The 18,609-nt window shown below is 40.4% G+C and overlaps 1 protein-coding gene across 10 annotated transcripts in view; it reads left to right on the forward strand.

The window, feature by feature from the left end:
* The window catches only part of DAPK2 (death associated protein kinase 2), a 63,871-nt gene that overhangs the window by 27,393 nt on the left and 17,869 nt on the right, over positions 1 to 18,609 (forward strand). For all 10 annotated transcript variants that reach the window (XR_015701219.1, XR_015701221.1, XR_015701220.1 and 7 more), the window contains 2 exons: positions 7,792 to 8,013; positions 15,535 to 15,673. Coding sequence is in view for 3 of the 10 variants with exons in the window: in XM_009469677.2 (XP_009467952.2) it covers positions 7,792 to 8,013; positions 15,535 to 15,673 (361 nt within the window). In the remaining 7 variants the exon portion in view is untranslated. The remainder of the gene's footprint in view (positions 1 to 7,791; positions 8,014 to 15,534; positions 15,674 to 18,609) is intronic.

An 18,609-nucleotide genomic window follows, 5' to 3' on the forward strand; every position in this document is an offset into this window, starting at 1 on the left:
CCAATTTCTGACCAAGCTGAGCCCAGCGCTTAGGTGTTTCTGTTTTCCTCAGTATGTGGAGAGGAAGCAGTTTAAACAGGATCACTCAAAAATGTGAAAGTTCTCCAGTGTGTCTTTTACCTTCCCAGTAACTAATCTATTTCTGAATTGCGATCAGGCTTGAGTTTTATTGTCTTCCTCTACATTGTATGGCTCTGAGGCTTCTGGTGTGAGAAGTTTCCTTCAAGGCCCTTATGTTGTCTGTAATGTAATTATGCTGTTAAAACCAGCTGGTGGGCATACCAACCATAGTTTCTTTAGCTCAGCTTCAATCTTGAGAGAAGTGCACATCTGAGCAAGAGCTGAAGTAGGCTAGCAAGAGCTCGGTGTAACCTTGTTAAAACATAATAACCAAAACGTGAGGGAGGAGAAGATCAAGGGGAATGGAAGGTCACCTCCACTTCCCTTAAAAGCATTTGCGTGTGTCCACTCTAGTTTAATGAATTTTTCCATCTGGTGCAGCAATACCAAATGTGTTGCTCTCAGTATTGCCATGTTCATACTGCTGTAGCTTGGTGTACTTTAGATTGCTGTTTTCTGTTCTTCTCAAATGAAAAGAGGAAACTTTCACCTCCCTGCACCTGCTGTAGGTCAAAACCAACATCAAAAAAGAATAATAGATGTATCTATGGCACCATTCAAGTAAAAAAAAATGTATGGAAAAAGTATTGCTGTTTTGCTCTGTGCCATAGGCTGTGATTGCACTGTTCCAACAGCCTGGCCATGTACTGCTGGCATTGCTGAGCTGAGTGGCTTCTCATTGCAAACTCCAGCCTCAAGCAAACACCTCCCAAACAAAAGGAGTCCCAACTAAATGTTCAGATCCCCAACCGAGTTTGCAGGTGCTCTGTGAAAAGAAGGGTTAAACTATCTTGCATTTGCGGTAGTCTGCATGTGAATCTAGGCAGTTAAAAGACTGGTTGAGATGCTGTTAGGTTTTATTTTAGTTTCCTTTTTGGTCATGTATTCTTGTACAGGAACACCTAGTGGATAAAAATATGAATGATAATAATTGCAATTCTAATGATGTCTAGAGACATGAAATTAATTTGTAGGTCTAGCTGTATGCTTACCCCTTATAATTTTATTTCATTTTTCCAGTAGCATTGCCTGCATTTTACAGACTTTGGGAAATTAAGTACAGAAAGACTCAGGCGTTATTTTCCATCAAGTGTGTAGGAACCTAATTACCATTAAAGTCAGTGGGAGGTTGCTGCCTAAAATCCCTTGCAAATCTGTTCCATGGCTCATCCAGGGAATTGAGTGTTGCCTCTTGACTGGCAGAATGCCGGAGCACTGTCCTTTGCCAGGTTCGCTAACTTTTCAAAGAACTGCTTGAAAACATATTTCAGTGCAAAGTGTATCTGTCAACACGTTCTAATGTATCATCTATTTTATGGGAATTTCCAGTTTTAACAACTATCAAAAAAAAAAAAAATAAAAATCCTCTTTTTTTAGAATTCTTTAATGAATGAAATTAAGATGAATATGGACAGGGCAGAAAGAAAGAGACTGAACATGCAGAAAGGGAACATATGTTTGGTATTTGGTGAAGAAACGGTTTGCTCTTCTCAAATGACAGAGAGAGTCAGCTTCTTGACTTCTCCCTGCTCTGGCCTCAGAGAGCCTGACTGGAGTCAGGTAACCTCTACTGTCGTCTCAGTATTTTGTTTACATATTTTCAGCATTTCATAACAGCTACTCAGCGATGTGGTGTTTCTGGAATATCAGAGAAAGATTCGTATAAACACATACCTGTACAAACAGTTGCTTAAAGGCTCTCTTTATTCTAATGCTCTGTAGCTACACCACTGTTATGCATTGAGCCATTCAAAACTGGCAGGCGGCACTTCTGTCACTGTCTCATGTCAAATTCTGCCCCAGAGCATTACTCTCCAGAACCGGTATTAAAAATAAACTTTGAAAAAAGAGCAAGAAGTTATCCTGTTATTCTGGATTGTCCAGTTTCTCTCTTTCCCACATCCGTTCCACATCTTCTTCTGAACTGCACAGCAATTAAATAAGCTGAACTTGTGCTCCTCTAAAGCATGTTTCTGAAAATAGACTCCAAAACCACCCAGTAATATTGTCTCTGTGTCCTTATTCAGTGACAAATCTAGATGATAGTAGCAATGCGAATAATAGGTTGTCTTCATTGCTAGGATAAATTCACTTTTTAATGATGGACAGATTTGATGTTGTACCTAATTATATTATAACTGACAGGTTGCAGCTGCTATTGTTTATACTTTTGAGCTGTTACCACAATTGAGGACAGCCTACATTGAATCTGTGACAAGAGTGTTGTACAGCTGTCCAAAATATTTCTGAAAGGGAACAAACTTCATTTCTTTAAAAAAAAAAAAAAAGTGTCAGTCTCTGAGCTTATCTTGTGTGTGTTGCAAGTACTGCTGTTTATGATCCAAGTCTTCTTCATTTCAGTAATATACTAAAAAACCATGAATTTTGGCAAAGTCATGTGGCTGAAATCTGGACATCTGAGCTGTGAAATTTAGTTCCAAGTCAAAGATCAGCCACAGACTCCCATGTGAAATTATGTAAATGGCTTAATTTCTCAGTGCTGTCAACTCAGGTGTCAGAGAGTTTTTTTCCTAGCCTAGATTGAAAGTTTTGGGAAGCTGACGCTGTTTGATTCTTATGTTCTGAACGCAGATGCATTAGGAGGTGCAGAAATGCTGTTGTCTTGGTCCTTGACTTTACAAGCTCTATAGTTAGCAAGAAATCTAAAGCGTGTCTGTGACTGTAAAATCACAAACTGTCTCAGTAAAGACTGTCTGCAAAAGCCTGTTTTTTAGGCATAAAAGAAATGGCATAAAGACTGTGACAGGAGCAGGTAGAGTGTGTGCTCATGGGTACACATGCAGGGGGGAAATAGTAGATCACAAGGGAATGGGTATTGTGATGAACAATTGTCCCAGACTCTAAGTATGTAAAAGGAGAAAACACGAATTCCTATGCTGTGTCATTATTTTTGTAAGCTTTTAAGTAAACAAAAATGTACAAAATCCACAGTTTCACTGGACTTTTTAAATGCAAAAGTGACCGTTCGTTCCCAAAATCAGCACTCATAAAATAATATTTTCTCCCTGAACTTTGCTGGCAAAATTTATGTCCCCAGAGAGAATTCAAGGAAGCAAACACAGCAACATTAGTATCATGTCTCTTTAGAAAGTCTGGAACAAGCAAAATGCATGTCTTGCAAAAAATAAACAAACAAACCCATGAAACCCACCATGTTTTACACAAACAGCTCTCAGCACCACAGAATGAAATCTTTTAGCAGAATGTTTAAGGCAAATTCGGGGATTTGTAGCGGGAATTTCATTCTTTTAAGTTCTCTAGGGTTTGGACGTAATGATAAAATCAGGAGGCAGAAATGTGAATGAATTAATGGGTTTGACAAATAGCTGCAGTCTCTATTCCATTTGTGATTGATTATTCCTAACCAGATACGTACATTCATCCCATCCATTCCTACCTCCCCCTTGAGAAGTGTTTAGTATACGTATGAAAATGAAAACCAAAAAGAAGTACTTCAGGCTGCCTGGCATTGTTTGAGCCCTTCGGAATGAGAGGCTGCCTCTGCTATGGAGTGTTAGCTTTTGAGAGCAATTGAGCACCAAGTGACAGCCTTAATTTTTAATTTCTTTGCCTTTGTAGGTTTAAGACAGATTCCCACCAGACATCTGTGTTAATGAAGCACTAAGTACATTATATAATTATAAGGTTCTGGATATAATTGTTGTGTATGTTGCATAATTTAAGTTCCAACTGTACTTGCATCTCTCATTTACCAAGCCAATGAAGGATATAATAATACTGAAAACAATAACAGCTCAGTGCTTCTATGGTGCAGTCATGGGGGGCTGCACTTACTGAGTTTGTCTGTGATTCTTATAAGGAGATCCTGGCTGATAAAATCACAGTAGCTAAAGGTTAAGGTTATCTGTAAGATGAGTCTTTCCCTTGCAAATCTGGATATAATGCCCTGAGCAAGGAAATACCCGATACTAAACGTGTATTCGGGGTCTGGAGACCTGCCAATTTTTGCAGAGTGAGATCTCAGACATACAGTGCATTGTGGCAGGGGAGAACAGGGCTGCTCTTGGGTATAAAAAGGAGCTCACTGTCTTGTTTTGTCTGTTTGTAAAGTGGTTGGACATCAGCAGAGACTCATGAGTCTGAGGAGACAAGGGCTTGGATAAGGTAGTTCTTTTGGTGGTAGGATCTTGCATACCTGTTAGGCTTTACACATGCCAGGCAAGGGTAACTATTTGCAGTATTCTAAGGGGTTTCTTATTTATTAGTTGACTGTGGCTTCCTGGCCATAGAGGTTACTAGAACTTTAAAATTTATTTCTGCTCCATGGTGGAAATGCAGTGAAATATTTTTGATGATTTTTGCAAAAGTATGATTCTATCAAATATTCATTGGTAAAAGCTGAGCGTTTTCTGATTAAGGAATTCTTGGTAGGATATGGGATATGCATATGGTAGACTTAAAGTTTCCATGTTTTTCATTCCAATTGTTATGAAAAGGGTGGAGCACGGATTTGAGCTGGGGCTCCTTGCCTTCAAATTACTGAGATTCTGCAGATATTGCTTAACCCGCCCCCCATTTTGATATCAAGTTGCCACAACAAAATGCAGCCTTCATGAAGCAATAGTTTTAGCCAAAATTTGTTTAACTGAAGTCCTATTCTGTCTTTACAGCTTGCTAGTTTTTCCATCTCACTCTTATCACAAGATGCATTGTGCACTTAAACAAAGCAGAGTGAAGCGTATGACCTTATCCATAGGCTCAATTCTCCAGCTATCTGGTGCACTTCACCACCACGGTAGTGTTTGTAACAGTATATACATGGCCCGTTTGCAAGGCAGATTCTGTGGTCTTTTCTTTTTCTTTCCCTCTGCCAAAAGGGAGATTGATAAATCCCTCCTGTAATCTAGCAATGGAAAAATAAATAACAAGAAGTAACCCTCAGCTTAGATTTTCTGGCAGAGGAGGTTTAGGGTGGTAATAAACTGTTCTTTTACTTGAAATCACAGATGTACTCAGCTGGGGTACGAGGTCCTTTAGCTAGCGCCCAAACAAAAGTAGTCAACTTTTCTTTCCATTCATACTCTTGTAGCTTTTATTGCAGAGATATTGCTCCAAGACTCGTCAGCAGCAGCCTGCAATCAGACTTACCAAACACAATCTCTGAATGCTGCTACTAGAGTAATTTTGCTTGACAGTTATTCTTGCCACTACAACGCTTCCCCACAAGCTCCTTGTTTTCCACCAGCTCAAATTCAGCGTCCCATTTTATTATGTACTTTACACATCATTTTGTCCAGGTCTGCACTAGTAGTTAGTTATGGAAAGGTAAAGTAATAAAAAAATATGAAGTACCATTAGGTACGACAAGGTTCATCAGAACATACATATTTGTTTAAAAATGAGTGTAGTTTATTTTAATACTTTGTATGAAAGTTATTGAATTCACTGCATCAGTGAAAATACGGGGCTTCCCTTTGAGCAACGAGAGAGAGCAGTACGTGAATGAAACTCATCCTGAACGGAATGGACCGACCTCAGTTATGTTTGGGCTGACTTAAGTTTATGTCAAGACCAAATGTTCTTACTCCTCATTGTTACTTGAGCTGGAGGTGCTTGTGCTAGGAGAGTAGTGAGTCTGCCTCTGTTTTGTTGGAAAGAATTAACATCAATACTTTTTGTGCTTTAACCTAGGTTTTCTTTTTTTAAAACCTGTGAGGTTCTGAGTTTCAGTTTTTTAAGATCTAAGGAAAACTTGAGAATTGGAGAATGTGTGTGTGCAAACAAGACAATTTTGTATGAATTCTGTGAGAAATCTTTATCCTAACTTGATTTTAGTAAAGACTAGTTGAAGTTTAGAGTTTCTGATGAAACCTCAAGCCATACAAGTTTCACATAACTTCAGACTAACAGGTATTTAGGTATCTTCATTAATCAACCTAAGGAGTTAATATATATTTAAATCTATATGCCCACCACTCTTTGCTTAATTTGAGTGTTACAAATTTAAATCAAACCTAAAAAGCTGCAGGTGTTTGTTTAAATCTGCCAAGTGATCCTTCATGAAAAGAAAGTGTGATTTTTGTCTCCTGTCCAGAGTCACTTTGGACAAGAGCCTGTTACATTGCATGGCACAGCACTGTTTCCCCTTAGTGTTTCTGTTACAGTAGCAGCAAACTGAGATAGACACTTTTGTGCTAAGCAGTGTACAAATATCCACAGGCATACTGTGTGGAAGAAAGTAAGTCTCTTTCCTGTTTTGCTGATGGGGCAAAAGTGAATTGCTAAAGGGTATACAGTACATTTGTGGCAGAATTCAGATTGCTCAAATCCCTCCAGTACTTTAGCTACACACCATCCCTTCCCCTTAATTTTTGTAAGGTAGAAGTAGCTCACTTAACATGTCCTATGTAGACTAAATGCAAACACACAGTAACAGCTTATGATTTAATTTCCTTGTTTGTATGTCTGTGATGACTTTAGTGTGATTAAACATTTCTAAGACACAACACAATTGTCCTTGTCCCTTCCAAATGGGATGAGCGAAAGGATCCTCTGAATAATCAGTTCCATTCCACATTCTTGCCTTATGTAGAATTTGTATTACTCAAATTCTGCTTTAGCTGCAGACCACCTTTCTTTCTTAATTTTGATAAGACATCTCTCAGCTTGATTACAGTTATTTTTTCAGAAGACAAGTGAGAAGGAGGGAACATCAACTCTGTGGAGATGGTGCCTTCTCTAAGTTCAAACAGTGCCTCTCAAGGGCATGGTGAAGAAAGAAAAGCTCACACAAAGAAAAACAAAGCAGGGTCCCATGCTTCCCTCTTGAAGAGTCAGTAACAACTGTCTCACCTTGAAAGGTTCCCACCACTGACATAAGGCTGCAATCTGCAGGGTTGCTATTATTTGAGTAAATCATCTGACCTCCAAATGTTTCGCTCTTAGGAGATAAGGAGGAAATTTTACGGTTGGACTGGAATATCTTACTTTAGGAGCCTCTTTAGGAAAATTTTATTGGCCAATGGCAGCTACATGCCTTCTAAGTTTTAATGCAGCCACTTTACTATTTGGTACAGTGGGAAATTCTTTGTCCTTGAAGTGCAGTGAGAAAGCTGCACTTATTCCAGTTACATTTACAGCTAAATTATCAAGTGAAGTGCAGAAATATGAATAAACAATTCTCTTATTTGAAAATTGGTTACTGGAGGTCAGTTCTACATTTCCAAAGGGTTATCAATCCTTTGAGTTCTTTTCTGAGAGATTATTCTTAAGGGAAATACTTTAATGCATGTATGTCCTTTCAGAACATCCAGTGGTGTGTTGCGGACTTGAATGCCTTAGGCATTACCCAGTGAAGGAGTGGTAATTCGAATCTTTTGAGGCAAATCTTACTCATTTAAACATGAACTGTTTAAATTTTAGAGATTGTAACATCTGTCCTCCCTTCTTATCAGACATTGCTTGGTTTTGCTAAATTTCAGACACAGCAGGAGTCTACCTTGTTATGCTCTGGTGATTTTAACTGCAGAATTCTGACAGTCCTCACTATTGTACCAAGAGCAAGCTCGTATGGTTAGCAGTGTTGCTCAGGGGTTGCAGGATCAAGCTTTGTATATGAATGGCGTATTTGGGAAGCTGTGATTATTTGAAAGCTTTAAGAGAATTTTTGTTATCTTCTTGTCCTTGCAGTGGCCAGTTTGCTATAGTGAAGAAATGCCGAGAAAAAAGCACTGGTATGGAGTATGCTGCTAAGTTCATTAAAAAACGTCAGAGTCGGGCCAGCCGTCGTGGAGTGAGACGTGAGGAAATTGAACGGGAGGTTACTATTCTGCAGCAGGTTCTGCATGCCAACATCATCAAGTTGCATGACATCTATGAGAACAAGACGGATGTGGTCCTCATCCTTGAGCTGTGAGTAAGGGGGCTTCCTATTCTCCAGGGTAGGATGAGGTAAATAGGAACCGGAAAGGGCTGCAGAGGCTGCCAGAACATAGAGGCACTGTTAAAATGGAGCTGTTGTGTTCTCAGGCCTTGCAGATCTTGGCAGGAGAACTGAATGAGGTTGCTGGTAAACAGCCCCCCACCCCCCTTCATCCGCATGCCCTGGGGATACAGGTGCACCTTAACATCAGCCGAGGCCATTGTTACTGAGCCAGGGAGTGTTGTCAATTTGAAAACAGTTTACTGACAGGGGGATTACCTCATGTCTGCTTGGTGCTGCCCTGACACAAACCTTGGAGGAAGCACAAATGGCCACTGGATGCTCATTTCATTTTTCTGTCTGCTTTCATCTCTTCCAATGCATGTGAAGCCACCAAGTCCTTTGCAAAGTTTGCAGCCATTCTCACTACTCCCATATTTCCCTCATTTAGAGGAGGCTAGGGGAGAAGATGGGATGAGGGCAAGGGAAGAGTTTTTTTTAATCCCTAGACTTTGACTATCGAGGATGAATAGCAGCGGAGTGGGAGTGAAGGAGAGCTGCTCACTCTTCTCTTGTTCCCCTATGTGATGGGGGAAAGCCCCTGCCGTTTACGTCCTGCTGACAAGTGAACACCCCTCAACCAGGGGATCTGTGGACTGCTGTAGCCTCATCCCTGCATTGTGACCCATTGGATAGCCTGGCTACTGGTTTAGGATGACTATCAGACATATTTGGCTATGAAATGCAAACTGGTTTGTGCTGTTTAAGAAGAGATTTAAGACCAGCTAGCAGCAGCTTCTCTGTCTAGGCTCAGGGGACAATGGGTTATTCTGCAGAACCTGTGCATGTCCCTGCCTGGAAGAATAAATGCACAGCCCAGGGAAGCTGGAGGTGTGGTCAGGAATCATCTTAACAAAGCCTTGGCTAAGGAGCCTTTGCTTAGTTGGAACATGAGTTTGCATTTTGGGGAGTCACCTTTGATGCTTTTGTCTGTATTTAATCTTATTGACTGAAAGGAAGTGAGAGAACCTGGCTAATAGGTGTTACTATGTAGAGAAATGGCAGTTTATTAGAATTTGAAGCAATATCAAAATTGCCAGTCTCTGCAATAGCTATTAAATTACCTGCATGAATTCTGTTTGGTTGGTTGTTTCATCAGCCTAGAAATACTACATCCCAAAGACATCAGCTATTTCTTACACCCTGTTGCCCTTCCTGTATGTTTGATGGAACTGAGGTGAAACATTTGAGACAGATGCAGACCACAGGTTAATAATGTAATCTCTTATAACACAACTTGTTTTGAACGCGTTCTGCCTGTTTCTACTGCCTGGCTTGAGATTCTTAAATCTCAAGACAGACATGCCTGACCATGTTTTGGAAAGCTGTCATATCATTTTAACAGTGTTTCAAAGTCATTATGTTTTGGGGATTGCATGCAGGGGTTGGTTATGTGATGTTAATCTGAAATGTGTGTGGAGGGTAAAGTTTACACAGTCACTTCAATGCTGACACTAATGTATGTGTGATGGAATTTCTTCACTTTTGTAAAACATAATGTGATGTAGAAGGACCCTAACAATAAAGAGGAATAGGAGGATGATTTTATAAAGAGGAAATACCTCTTTCCAGCCTGGCCAGGAGAGCTTTGCCCTGTGTAGACAGCATTTTTGCCTTCTGACCTGGCAACCCAATATGAGTCAAAATGGCATTGGAACAGTGATTCTTGTTCATGTGACTTCAGCTTATATTGGAGGTATTGTGAGAATGGACTAGTGATATCCCAAAAGGACGAAGAGTTGCTTTGGCAGAGCTAGAACAGGAGACATAAACCAGTTGCAGCAGTTTTCAGGATTACTAGTGTACAATACCAAGGGAAGATTATTAGACTAAGTAACTGATCTATCAGATAGACTGAACATACAGAAGTGTTAGATGCTACAGAAAATTGTCATCACTCTAGGTAGGTCACAAAATTAATTTCACCTTCCTCTGGTCGCGCCAGGGATGCAGATTCTTTGCTGTGAAGTCAGGAGGGGAACTAAGTTGCCTGCTGCTGTTTGGCTTTCTGTTCTTAGTACTATTTGCCAGCCATTCTGATGCATATTAGATTTGACCTGTAGCCGCTGGGAGGTCACAGAAAGATCACTTGCTCCTCTGCAGTGCACCTGCAGTTGAGTGCTATAGAACATTTGGATGTCCCCAAATTTAATAGTGTTACTGTTGTTGTGTTAGTTTGAAAAATTTGCAGTTGCCTAATGTCAATTACTGAGTAAAAAAAAAAAAAATCTGCCATGATAAAATTATATCACTTTTTAAAGAAATTAAAAAGGGGAGACACCAAGTGATTGGGTCTGTTTATACCCAAACTTATACTGGGAGAATGAATTTGGATGAAACTTGGCACTTGACTTGTTGCCATTCCAGGTGTTTCATGGCTCAGGATCAGGACTGTAATAGAAGTGAGTGAGTCTGTGTGCACAGACGATCATATAGACCTATGTCCAAAGCATCGCCTTCTGTACAGTTCATAGTGTGTGCTGTTGGTCTGCTTTAAGGAATTGAAAGGCATGTAAATTATCTTAATGCATGTGAAATTTATATCTATGTGCATTTGTGTGGCTCAGCCTTCCTAATCTCCACTGAGAACCAGGGGAAACCTGAACACTGTCACACAAAGCAGAGAGTAGAATTGCATGCTTGTACTCATCAGAGCCAGGAATGGAAGTAGCTCTTCTAATAAATAGAGCTTTGCTGGTCAGAATGTATGGTGATGGCCTAAGGGGATGAAATTTGTCATGCAGTGAAGGAAAACAGACATCAATTCAAGCTTTTTTTGGGCTGTGTCCTGCTCTTTTGTGGCATCAATATCATCTAGTTGACAAAGCTCTGAGTCTTACAGGAGCTGTGCAGAAGATGACATATCCTTTATCTGTCAATTCATGATACTAAGGTAAAGCTGTAAGCAAGGAGACAGCCTGAGGTCTTCTGCTTACTACAACTTTTAGGTAATGAGTAAATGATGCAATTTTTCTGTGTGTATGAATCAGGAAATACAGAGACACCGTGGCTGAAGTTATGTAGACCATATGTTCCCTAGGGCACCTGCCTCGACCCTGTGTATGGAATCCAGGCAATGAAGCTTTGATCCCTGAGTGAGATGAAATAACCACTAGCTTTCCAGAGGAGCCAGCATTTAGGCCGGAGAGCATTCCTGGAGATTAATGTGACTGCTGGTAGATGGCATATGGGTGATGATAAGGATCTGTTAATTTTTAAGTATATGTCTATGGCCAAACATTGGTCTCTGTAGCCATGCACTGGAAGACAGGAAAGGAGCTTACTTTTTTTGACTGGCAGCTACTTTGCGCCAAAACAGCCTCCTGTTTCATTACCGTCTGCTTTTTCCTGTCTTCACGTGGCCTGACACATTTTGCGTGTCCTATTGTCAGGCTGTAGCTTACTGCACTTCTAAAAGGCTGGGTGGAACAGAGTTTTGACCTGATTAAGGCCACTGCATTCAGCTGCTGTATACAAAGTGAGGATGATGGTAATTGCTAATAAATATAATTAAATTCTCTCTGTAAACAGATGATCTCTCCTCCTGGCACTCTGATATCAGAGTCTCGTACTCCCTGCAGTTTACCAAACCAAGCGTTACAGCACCTGGCCAACTAATTTTATGTTAAGCTACAGTGGACTTTAGCTTCAAAGGAATGTCCCCAGTATTCTTGATTAATTGAAGAAGCTACCCTGCTGTTTAAAAGAGGCTTTGGATAAAATGTTGACCCTCTCCCAAGCTCACTGTGCTGGCACAGGCAAGACTATCTCCTCTTTACACAGGGGTTGATTCTATAGGTGCTGTTTCTTCTGTTCAAGAGCAGGAAGAGCATTGCCAAGTCCACTGCTGTTACGTGCAGTTTGGCAGGTACACAGTTTGCCCTTCCTTGTGCACATTGTTCAGGGATGTGCTCCACACAGCTTTCACGACCTTGCTCTTCTCTGTCTCTTGGGCCCTGCCTTGAAGCTGCTTTGCCCCAACAAAAGCAGCTTAAAGGCAGGTTTGATTGATACGCCAGTCTCCTCTACTGGTAAGTGTTAAGGTTGTGTACACAAAATAAACAGCTGTTTCCAAGAAGTAAGGCAGCATTGTCGTTTGTCTTTTATTGGACTTTGAAGGAAGAGCAAAGTCATCATTTGTTTGCTTCTTTGTTTGCCATGGGAATAAGGTGACATGGTAAAAGGGAAAGAGATGGAACCAGAGGAAGGATTTTTTCTGTAACATAAGGTCCTTTGAGAAAGGAGCATTTGCTCTTTTACAGGTGGTGCTGATTTAGAAAACACACCTCCCTGGATGTTCAAATGGAACTTTTAGTGCAGTTATGAGTGTTTTACTGAAAAGGAGTTAGTGCTGAACTGCTTTTTTTCTGGGATCCCAAAATGGCTGGCTTTTGAGGTTGCTAAGTCTCTTCTGCCTGAGGGTTTCTCTGAGTTCAGGTGCATAACTTGGGTAAGAATGATCCTGCACTAAACTATTTAGCACTCTTTGTACAATTTACTCAAACCTGGTTTTAAAGCCTGAACTTTGTTAATGAGACATCATCACATCTCTTCTACTGAATTTTCCTTTAGATTACTCTTTTAAGGTCTCTGCAGCTTACGCTAATGTCTTAGGCTATACCACAACAGACTGGAGATTAATGTACAGTTTGTAATGTATGCTGATCTCTGACCTTCAGAAAATGAAATGCTCATGTAGATGTTGTAAGAGGGAGTCTTTTGCTGATGAAGTAACAGATGGACTTCAGACTCCCTGAACCTTTTTTTTTGTTTCCTTTTTTATTTTTATGTTGTATTCTGCATCTTGGAAGTTCCCCCTGCCTAGCCTGATTCAAGGTTAGTGTGAACTAGAGAGAAGAGGGAAAATACAAGAAGGAGCTAGCAAGTAAATTTCCTGTGATCCTCGTTCTTGCAGGCTGTACAGTTTCTTGAGTGATGCCTTAGGTGTAGCTGGTTGCCCAGGATGTTGCTGAGGTTGCCGTTGGGGCAAAATCCCTGGTGTGTCCTGAGCAGCTAACCCACCTCTTTTAAGTGACCACTCTTGGGGGCAGCAAGAGAGAAAGCGAATTAGGTACCTCCAGTCTGAGCAGCTAAACCATTTTCTGCCATTCCTTTGTGTAGCAAAGGAGATTCCTCAAAAGAAAGTTGCCAGCCTCCTCCAGGCAGGAAGGTATCCTTTAGCATCCTTAGCACAGTCCTCTGTGCCAGGGGAAGGTGAGGGGAACGGCTTTCACAAAGTGGCTCAGCTTGTGTGCTCTCCTTAAGTGGTATCTTCTTTTGCTGGTGTTGGAGAACCAGAGACTGGGCTACATGGGCTGTTTGTCTGGCCCGCGAGAGAACTTTTTTATTCTTAGTCCTGATTAAAGAGTCCACCTTAAGGAACAGTCACCAAGGAGATTTTACAGGGTAAAAGAGGAAGAGAGAGTAGTGTGCCTGCATGGCTGAATTCCAGAACAGTACAAGAAAAGTATCCTGGTACCGCTGGCTTCCTGATGACCAGGCCATAGTGCCTGCCAGAGGTGATTACTTAAGTGTAGTCTGAATAGAAATCATTAAGGAGATGGGACTTGCCTGCTCTCTGTACACAGATTTCACCAAGAGACTACCAGGTTTTACTTACAGATTTCTTTACTGTCTTGTCACAGTCAGCTGTAATAATTTTTAAACTAATGAACCAAGGCCTCTATGCTTACTACAATAAGGAAAGGAGACAATGTTCCCAGGCTCCTGAAATGCACCAAAATAGGGTAAAACAAAACCTGTCCAGCAAGGCTGATGGTAGTGCTGAGACCCTTGGTATGTGTCACCTAAAAAAAAAATCAGAGACCAAAGAAGAGTCTCACAGGCTGAGTAACTGAGATTAATAGGAAGAAGAAGGCGGCAGCCAGAGACAGCAGTTGGACTATATTCCTGAGTCATATAAGTTTATTTTTGTTCGCCAACCATTTAGTTGTAACAAAGTATCAAGTGACTTCTGCCCAGGTGAAGTGTCCTGCCTCGTGTTGCTTCGAAAGTTCCTGACTATGTGGGAGCGGCAAAAAAATACCCAGTAATCAATGCTCAAGTCAATAGGCCCTGTGTAAATCTGCCTTTGGAACAGCAAGGTGTGCTGTCACACACAGCAACAGTAGAAGCTAAGAAGTAAGCCCAGTGTCTTTGTGGCTTTTGACACGTTGTTCTTGTTTGCAGTTGACTTCTCTTTGCAGTTTTTGTAGCTGTTCACAATAGTTTATTCTGAAAGAGGCAGAGTAGGGAATCACCATCTTGTCACCACCAGTGTTGTGTAGGAGCCTGGGGTCAGAGGAATGATTGCACAAAAGACCTCTGCAGTGCACAGTGTGATCTAACGTGTCTGTGAGTCACAGCACTTAGTAAACTCAAAGCATTTGAACCTGCCAGTTCTTTTACAGGTATTTCATCAGACAACAGGGCCAAAAGCTTGTTTTCCAAAATGACTGTTGGATCTTTCAAGTCTTGTGCTTGCACTCTGAATGGTGAGCACAGATGGGTGGTATACCTGAGCCCAAGAGCAGCAACTGCTTTGTGGGTGCTCCCAACAGTAAATTTGAATGAGAATAAATCAGTAATATCAATGACAGTGTGAGCTGGAAACAATAAATGTAAGCATAATTATGAATAACAACTGCAAACAATGCCCAATTCAATATCTAGATCATCCTGTTTCATAATATGTAGAAAAATAGCACTGGAGCTTTCAATACAAGGCACAAAAATGAAAACAGAAGTTTTATGTACTAAATATGCATGGAACATATTTCAATTTTGATGTGAAAACTCCTAGTAACTAATAGCACTTCCTTGATTTGTGAAAACAATTTTAGGTACCTTTCAAGCTGCTACAATCTGCTTTCTTCTTAAAAATTCAGCACAAAATAAAGGCTTTCCTGTCAGTTATGTCAGGCAAGAATCCATATTAGAACAATGTAATGGCTGTTCTGGAAAGAAAAGAGATTCCGTTGGCAGATCTTATTGCTTCATGTGTCTGACGGCAACCGATAAGAGAAGTAATTCTTTAGCAGTTGTTGACTATTACAACTTGTTCTATTTCCTCTGTCTCATCCAAAATGAAAATGTTGAAAAATAGCAGTTGAAGTGGTTAACATCAAAGTCTACCTATTGAAATATGTACATGTCTGTAGATTCATCAAAAAACGTGCCTGGTTTTGGTCCTTTATAATCCTTGATGAATCAAACCTTGCAGCATCAATGAATTAGGGAAAGCTAGTCCTTAATTTACAGGGGAGAGAGCTGAAGCCAAAAGGAAGTTTTGGCACACCTGGAACCAGAACACAAAACTCTAGATTGTCTGCAAGAGTGCCCTTTTTCTAAGTGTATGGAGATTTTTTTGCTAGTTTAGTTTTCTGTGCTTACGTTTATTTTATATCTTACAATGCAGTAGATAACAGGATGTTTTCTGGTGTGTTTTGCAGAGTTTCTGGAGGAGAACTTTTTGACTTCCTGGCACAGAAGGAGTCTTTGAGTGAAGAGGAAGCAACCAGATTCATCAAGCAGATTTTGGATGGTGTGAATTACCTTCACTCTAGGAAAATTGCTCACTTTGATTTAAAGGTAAAGATGCTGATTTAGACTTACTGTTATTGATGGTTTATAATGATGGACTGTACCTTCTACAATTTGTTAGATATCTGTATTTGATAACATGCCTAAACTAATAGGTAAGACCATTTTAAATGCACTTCACAGCTGAGTGCTCCAAGGAAGACTATCTCCTTTATCAGGCCTGTGGTAACTTTTGGATGGGCTTATGTATTTACTGACCGAGAAAAAGAAATTGTAAGTCTTCATCCTTCAGCTGTTTGCATTTGTGTTATCATCCAAAGCATGCTGTTTAAAAAAAAAAAAAAAATTAGAATGATGTACAGAAGAAATGCATTTTTGGGAAGAGGAGGGCCAGGTCCAGCTGCAAACAACAGTTGCTGCTTCCATTCCCCACTGTGTTTAGAATTACATGAGAAGTATGTGTCATCCAGTGCAGTTTGGTTAACAGAAAGAATTCTTGCTTTCTTAGCTGCTTAGGGCCTTGAAAGCACATCACACAGAGCTCTCTTCCTACTGCATCAGGTGACATCTATAGCTTTGGTCCTTGACTTTGGTATCAGTACAACTGGCGTAGACAATACAGAAGAGGCTGTCTGTCTCTCTCTCCTTTTGATTGTGGCCTAGCTAGGTGAACATGCCTCTCTGAAGCTAGGAGTCTGTTGTCCTTGGGAATGAAACTCTTGAGACTAGAAGAAAGTGCATCTCAGTAGCAGACTTACAGCTACAGAACTGGCTGCCTCAAACATTGCTGCTTCCAGAAATACGTGCAAAATGCACTTATTCCCTAGGAGAAAGTAGAATTAAACAGAGGAGGGAACTATTTTAAAATGCAGGAAAAATGTACTGCTAGATTACACGTTCCTTTTCTTAACTTTAAATCCAGGTTAGTTTATTACTAATTACTAATTATGTGTGTGCTATAGATAGACTCCTCCCAGATTCTCAGGATATATATGATGATTCCTTGTGCTAAATATGTGCCTAATGCTGTCTCTGACTTGAATTGCTTGGTCTTGAGTCAGAGTTAATGGCATATATGTAGTTGTTGCAAATGTTGCAAATCACATCTAACCTAACAAACTGGCTAGGAAACTACTGTCCAAACCTTCATGGGGTGCATGTGAAAAAGCGTAGGAGATGTGTGAACGTATAAAGGATGTGCACTTGATTTTTAAATTGCTACAGAACTCCAGAAGCCAAAGACTGAAAGTTTTCACTGTGTATTAGAAAAGTGTAATATCCAGTGGCGTGAAATTATTGTGAGAATATAGGTGCAACTTTTTCTATACTGATCTCTAGCTACTAATCTTGATATTTAATACCAGTAATGTCAGGTGGTCAATGAAGATGTTACAAGAAATGCAAGACAGAAATCAGAAAGGATAAGTAAAGAATCGTTTCACTGATAGTGAATATCAAATGACCTAAAACATATTCACAGAATAACTCTCCTGGGTTTTATAGGACTGGGTTTGGAGTTTTGCTGGTGTTAAATTAGACATGTATTTTTAAGCAGTGATCTGATTAGATAGAGGATGATTCATAATTATCTCGTCACTTGACAGGGCTCCATCGACTGCAGTGGAGCTACAGTGACTTATACCACCTAAGGAATAAAACAGTTCAAGAGGTAGTGACTGTGACTTTTTGCCATTTCAGTCTGTTCTGTCTGCTCTAAACAAGCTTACATCATGTATCTGGGGTGAACACATATGCCCTAGATCCATTGAAGAAAACGAGACTTGTTAGCCTGAGGCTAAAATATTCTTGGTCCAATGACTATGACAATAAATTATTCATATGCTCTCTTACCCAGTGTTGCTCTGAGTGAGAGTGTGTGTTAGCAGGAGCTGCTTCCACGTTAGGATCTGCTGTGAAAAGGCCAGGCAGCTGCCAGCGGGGAATCAAACTGCCTCGCTGTTGCTCTTGAGCTTATGATTAAGTTATGACAAATTAATGCATAAAGGTCTTCATGGGAGATAAATTGAACCCATAGTTTACTCTGAAACTTGTGAAATAGGGCCATGGTAGGGAGTAACTAAGGCTGAGAAATTTCGTTGAAGAAATAAGTTTATGAAATATCCGTTATATCTGGTAATGAAAGTCACAGTCTGTAGTTGAAAAAAATAGCTTTAATTTCACAGTTCTAGCTTTGGCTTTTCCCTACAATGCTGTGAGAAATGCTACATGCTCTTTTAATAGCTTGCTGTCATATATGAGCTAGGACTTCTGATCCCAACTCTTTCAATTTTCTGCACTGTTCAGATAGTAAATCCTAGATCTTTCCTGACCTTGTTGTGGCAGCTGTGAATTTAGTCTTATAGAGAAGAGCATTTGCCTTCCTTAGGTAGGTTCAGATGTGACTAGAATTCCTCAAGAAGCCTTTAATAAGACATCTTCCAGTGGGTTACAATACAGCATAGGGACAGCTGAGCAGAAATAGTGAAGTTTCCCAGTGTAAATTCCAAGAACAGATCAGTAAAATTGTCAGTCGAAATATTCAGTGGTGCAGTTCTCCTCAGGATCAAGCAATGGCACTCTGTCTCTGCACCAGGTGTCTGCACGCTTCAGCTACCTGCTAGCTGCTGTTACGTGTGCACCAGTTGTTGTAACTGAGGCAGATCCATGGGGTCAGGGTGTGACATCTTCCCAGGAGGCACTGCGGACCAGGGATATATTTTCTGTTTTAAGAGGGGCAAGATAAACTGAGCTTCCGCTTCGTGTTTTATCACAATGCTGCTGGGCCGATAATCTAGTGGCATATCTTGTCAGATTAGGGAACTACATACAGTTATATTAAAAACTTCTGTCTCATTGTGAAAACAAGGATATCTTGTTTTGATCCTGGCAATAGCTATCATTAAGAAAATAAGCTTAGGAGTGCTAACAGGAAGATAGGGAAAGGCAGATTTTGCATGAAAGAAAATTAAAGGAATGAAAGCATT

This window comes from Nipponia nippon, unplaced genomic scaffold, assembly GCF_047370975.1.
Source record: "Nipponia nippon isolate SJK-2023a ecotype South Korea unplaced genomic scaffold, ASM4737097v1 scaffold_9, whole genome shotgun sequence".
In the NCBI taxonomy this organism is placed as follows: domain Eukaryota; kingdom Metazoa; phylum Chordata; class Aves; order Pelecaniformes; family Threskiornithidae; genus Nipponia; species Nipponia nippon.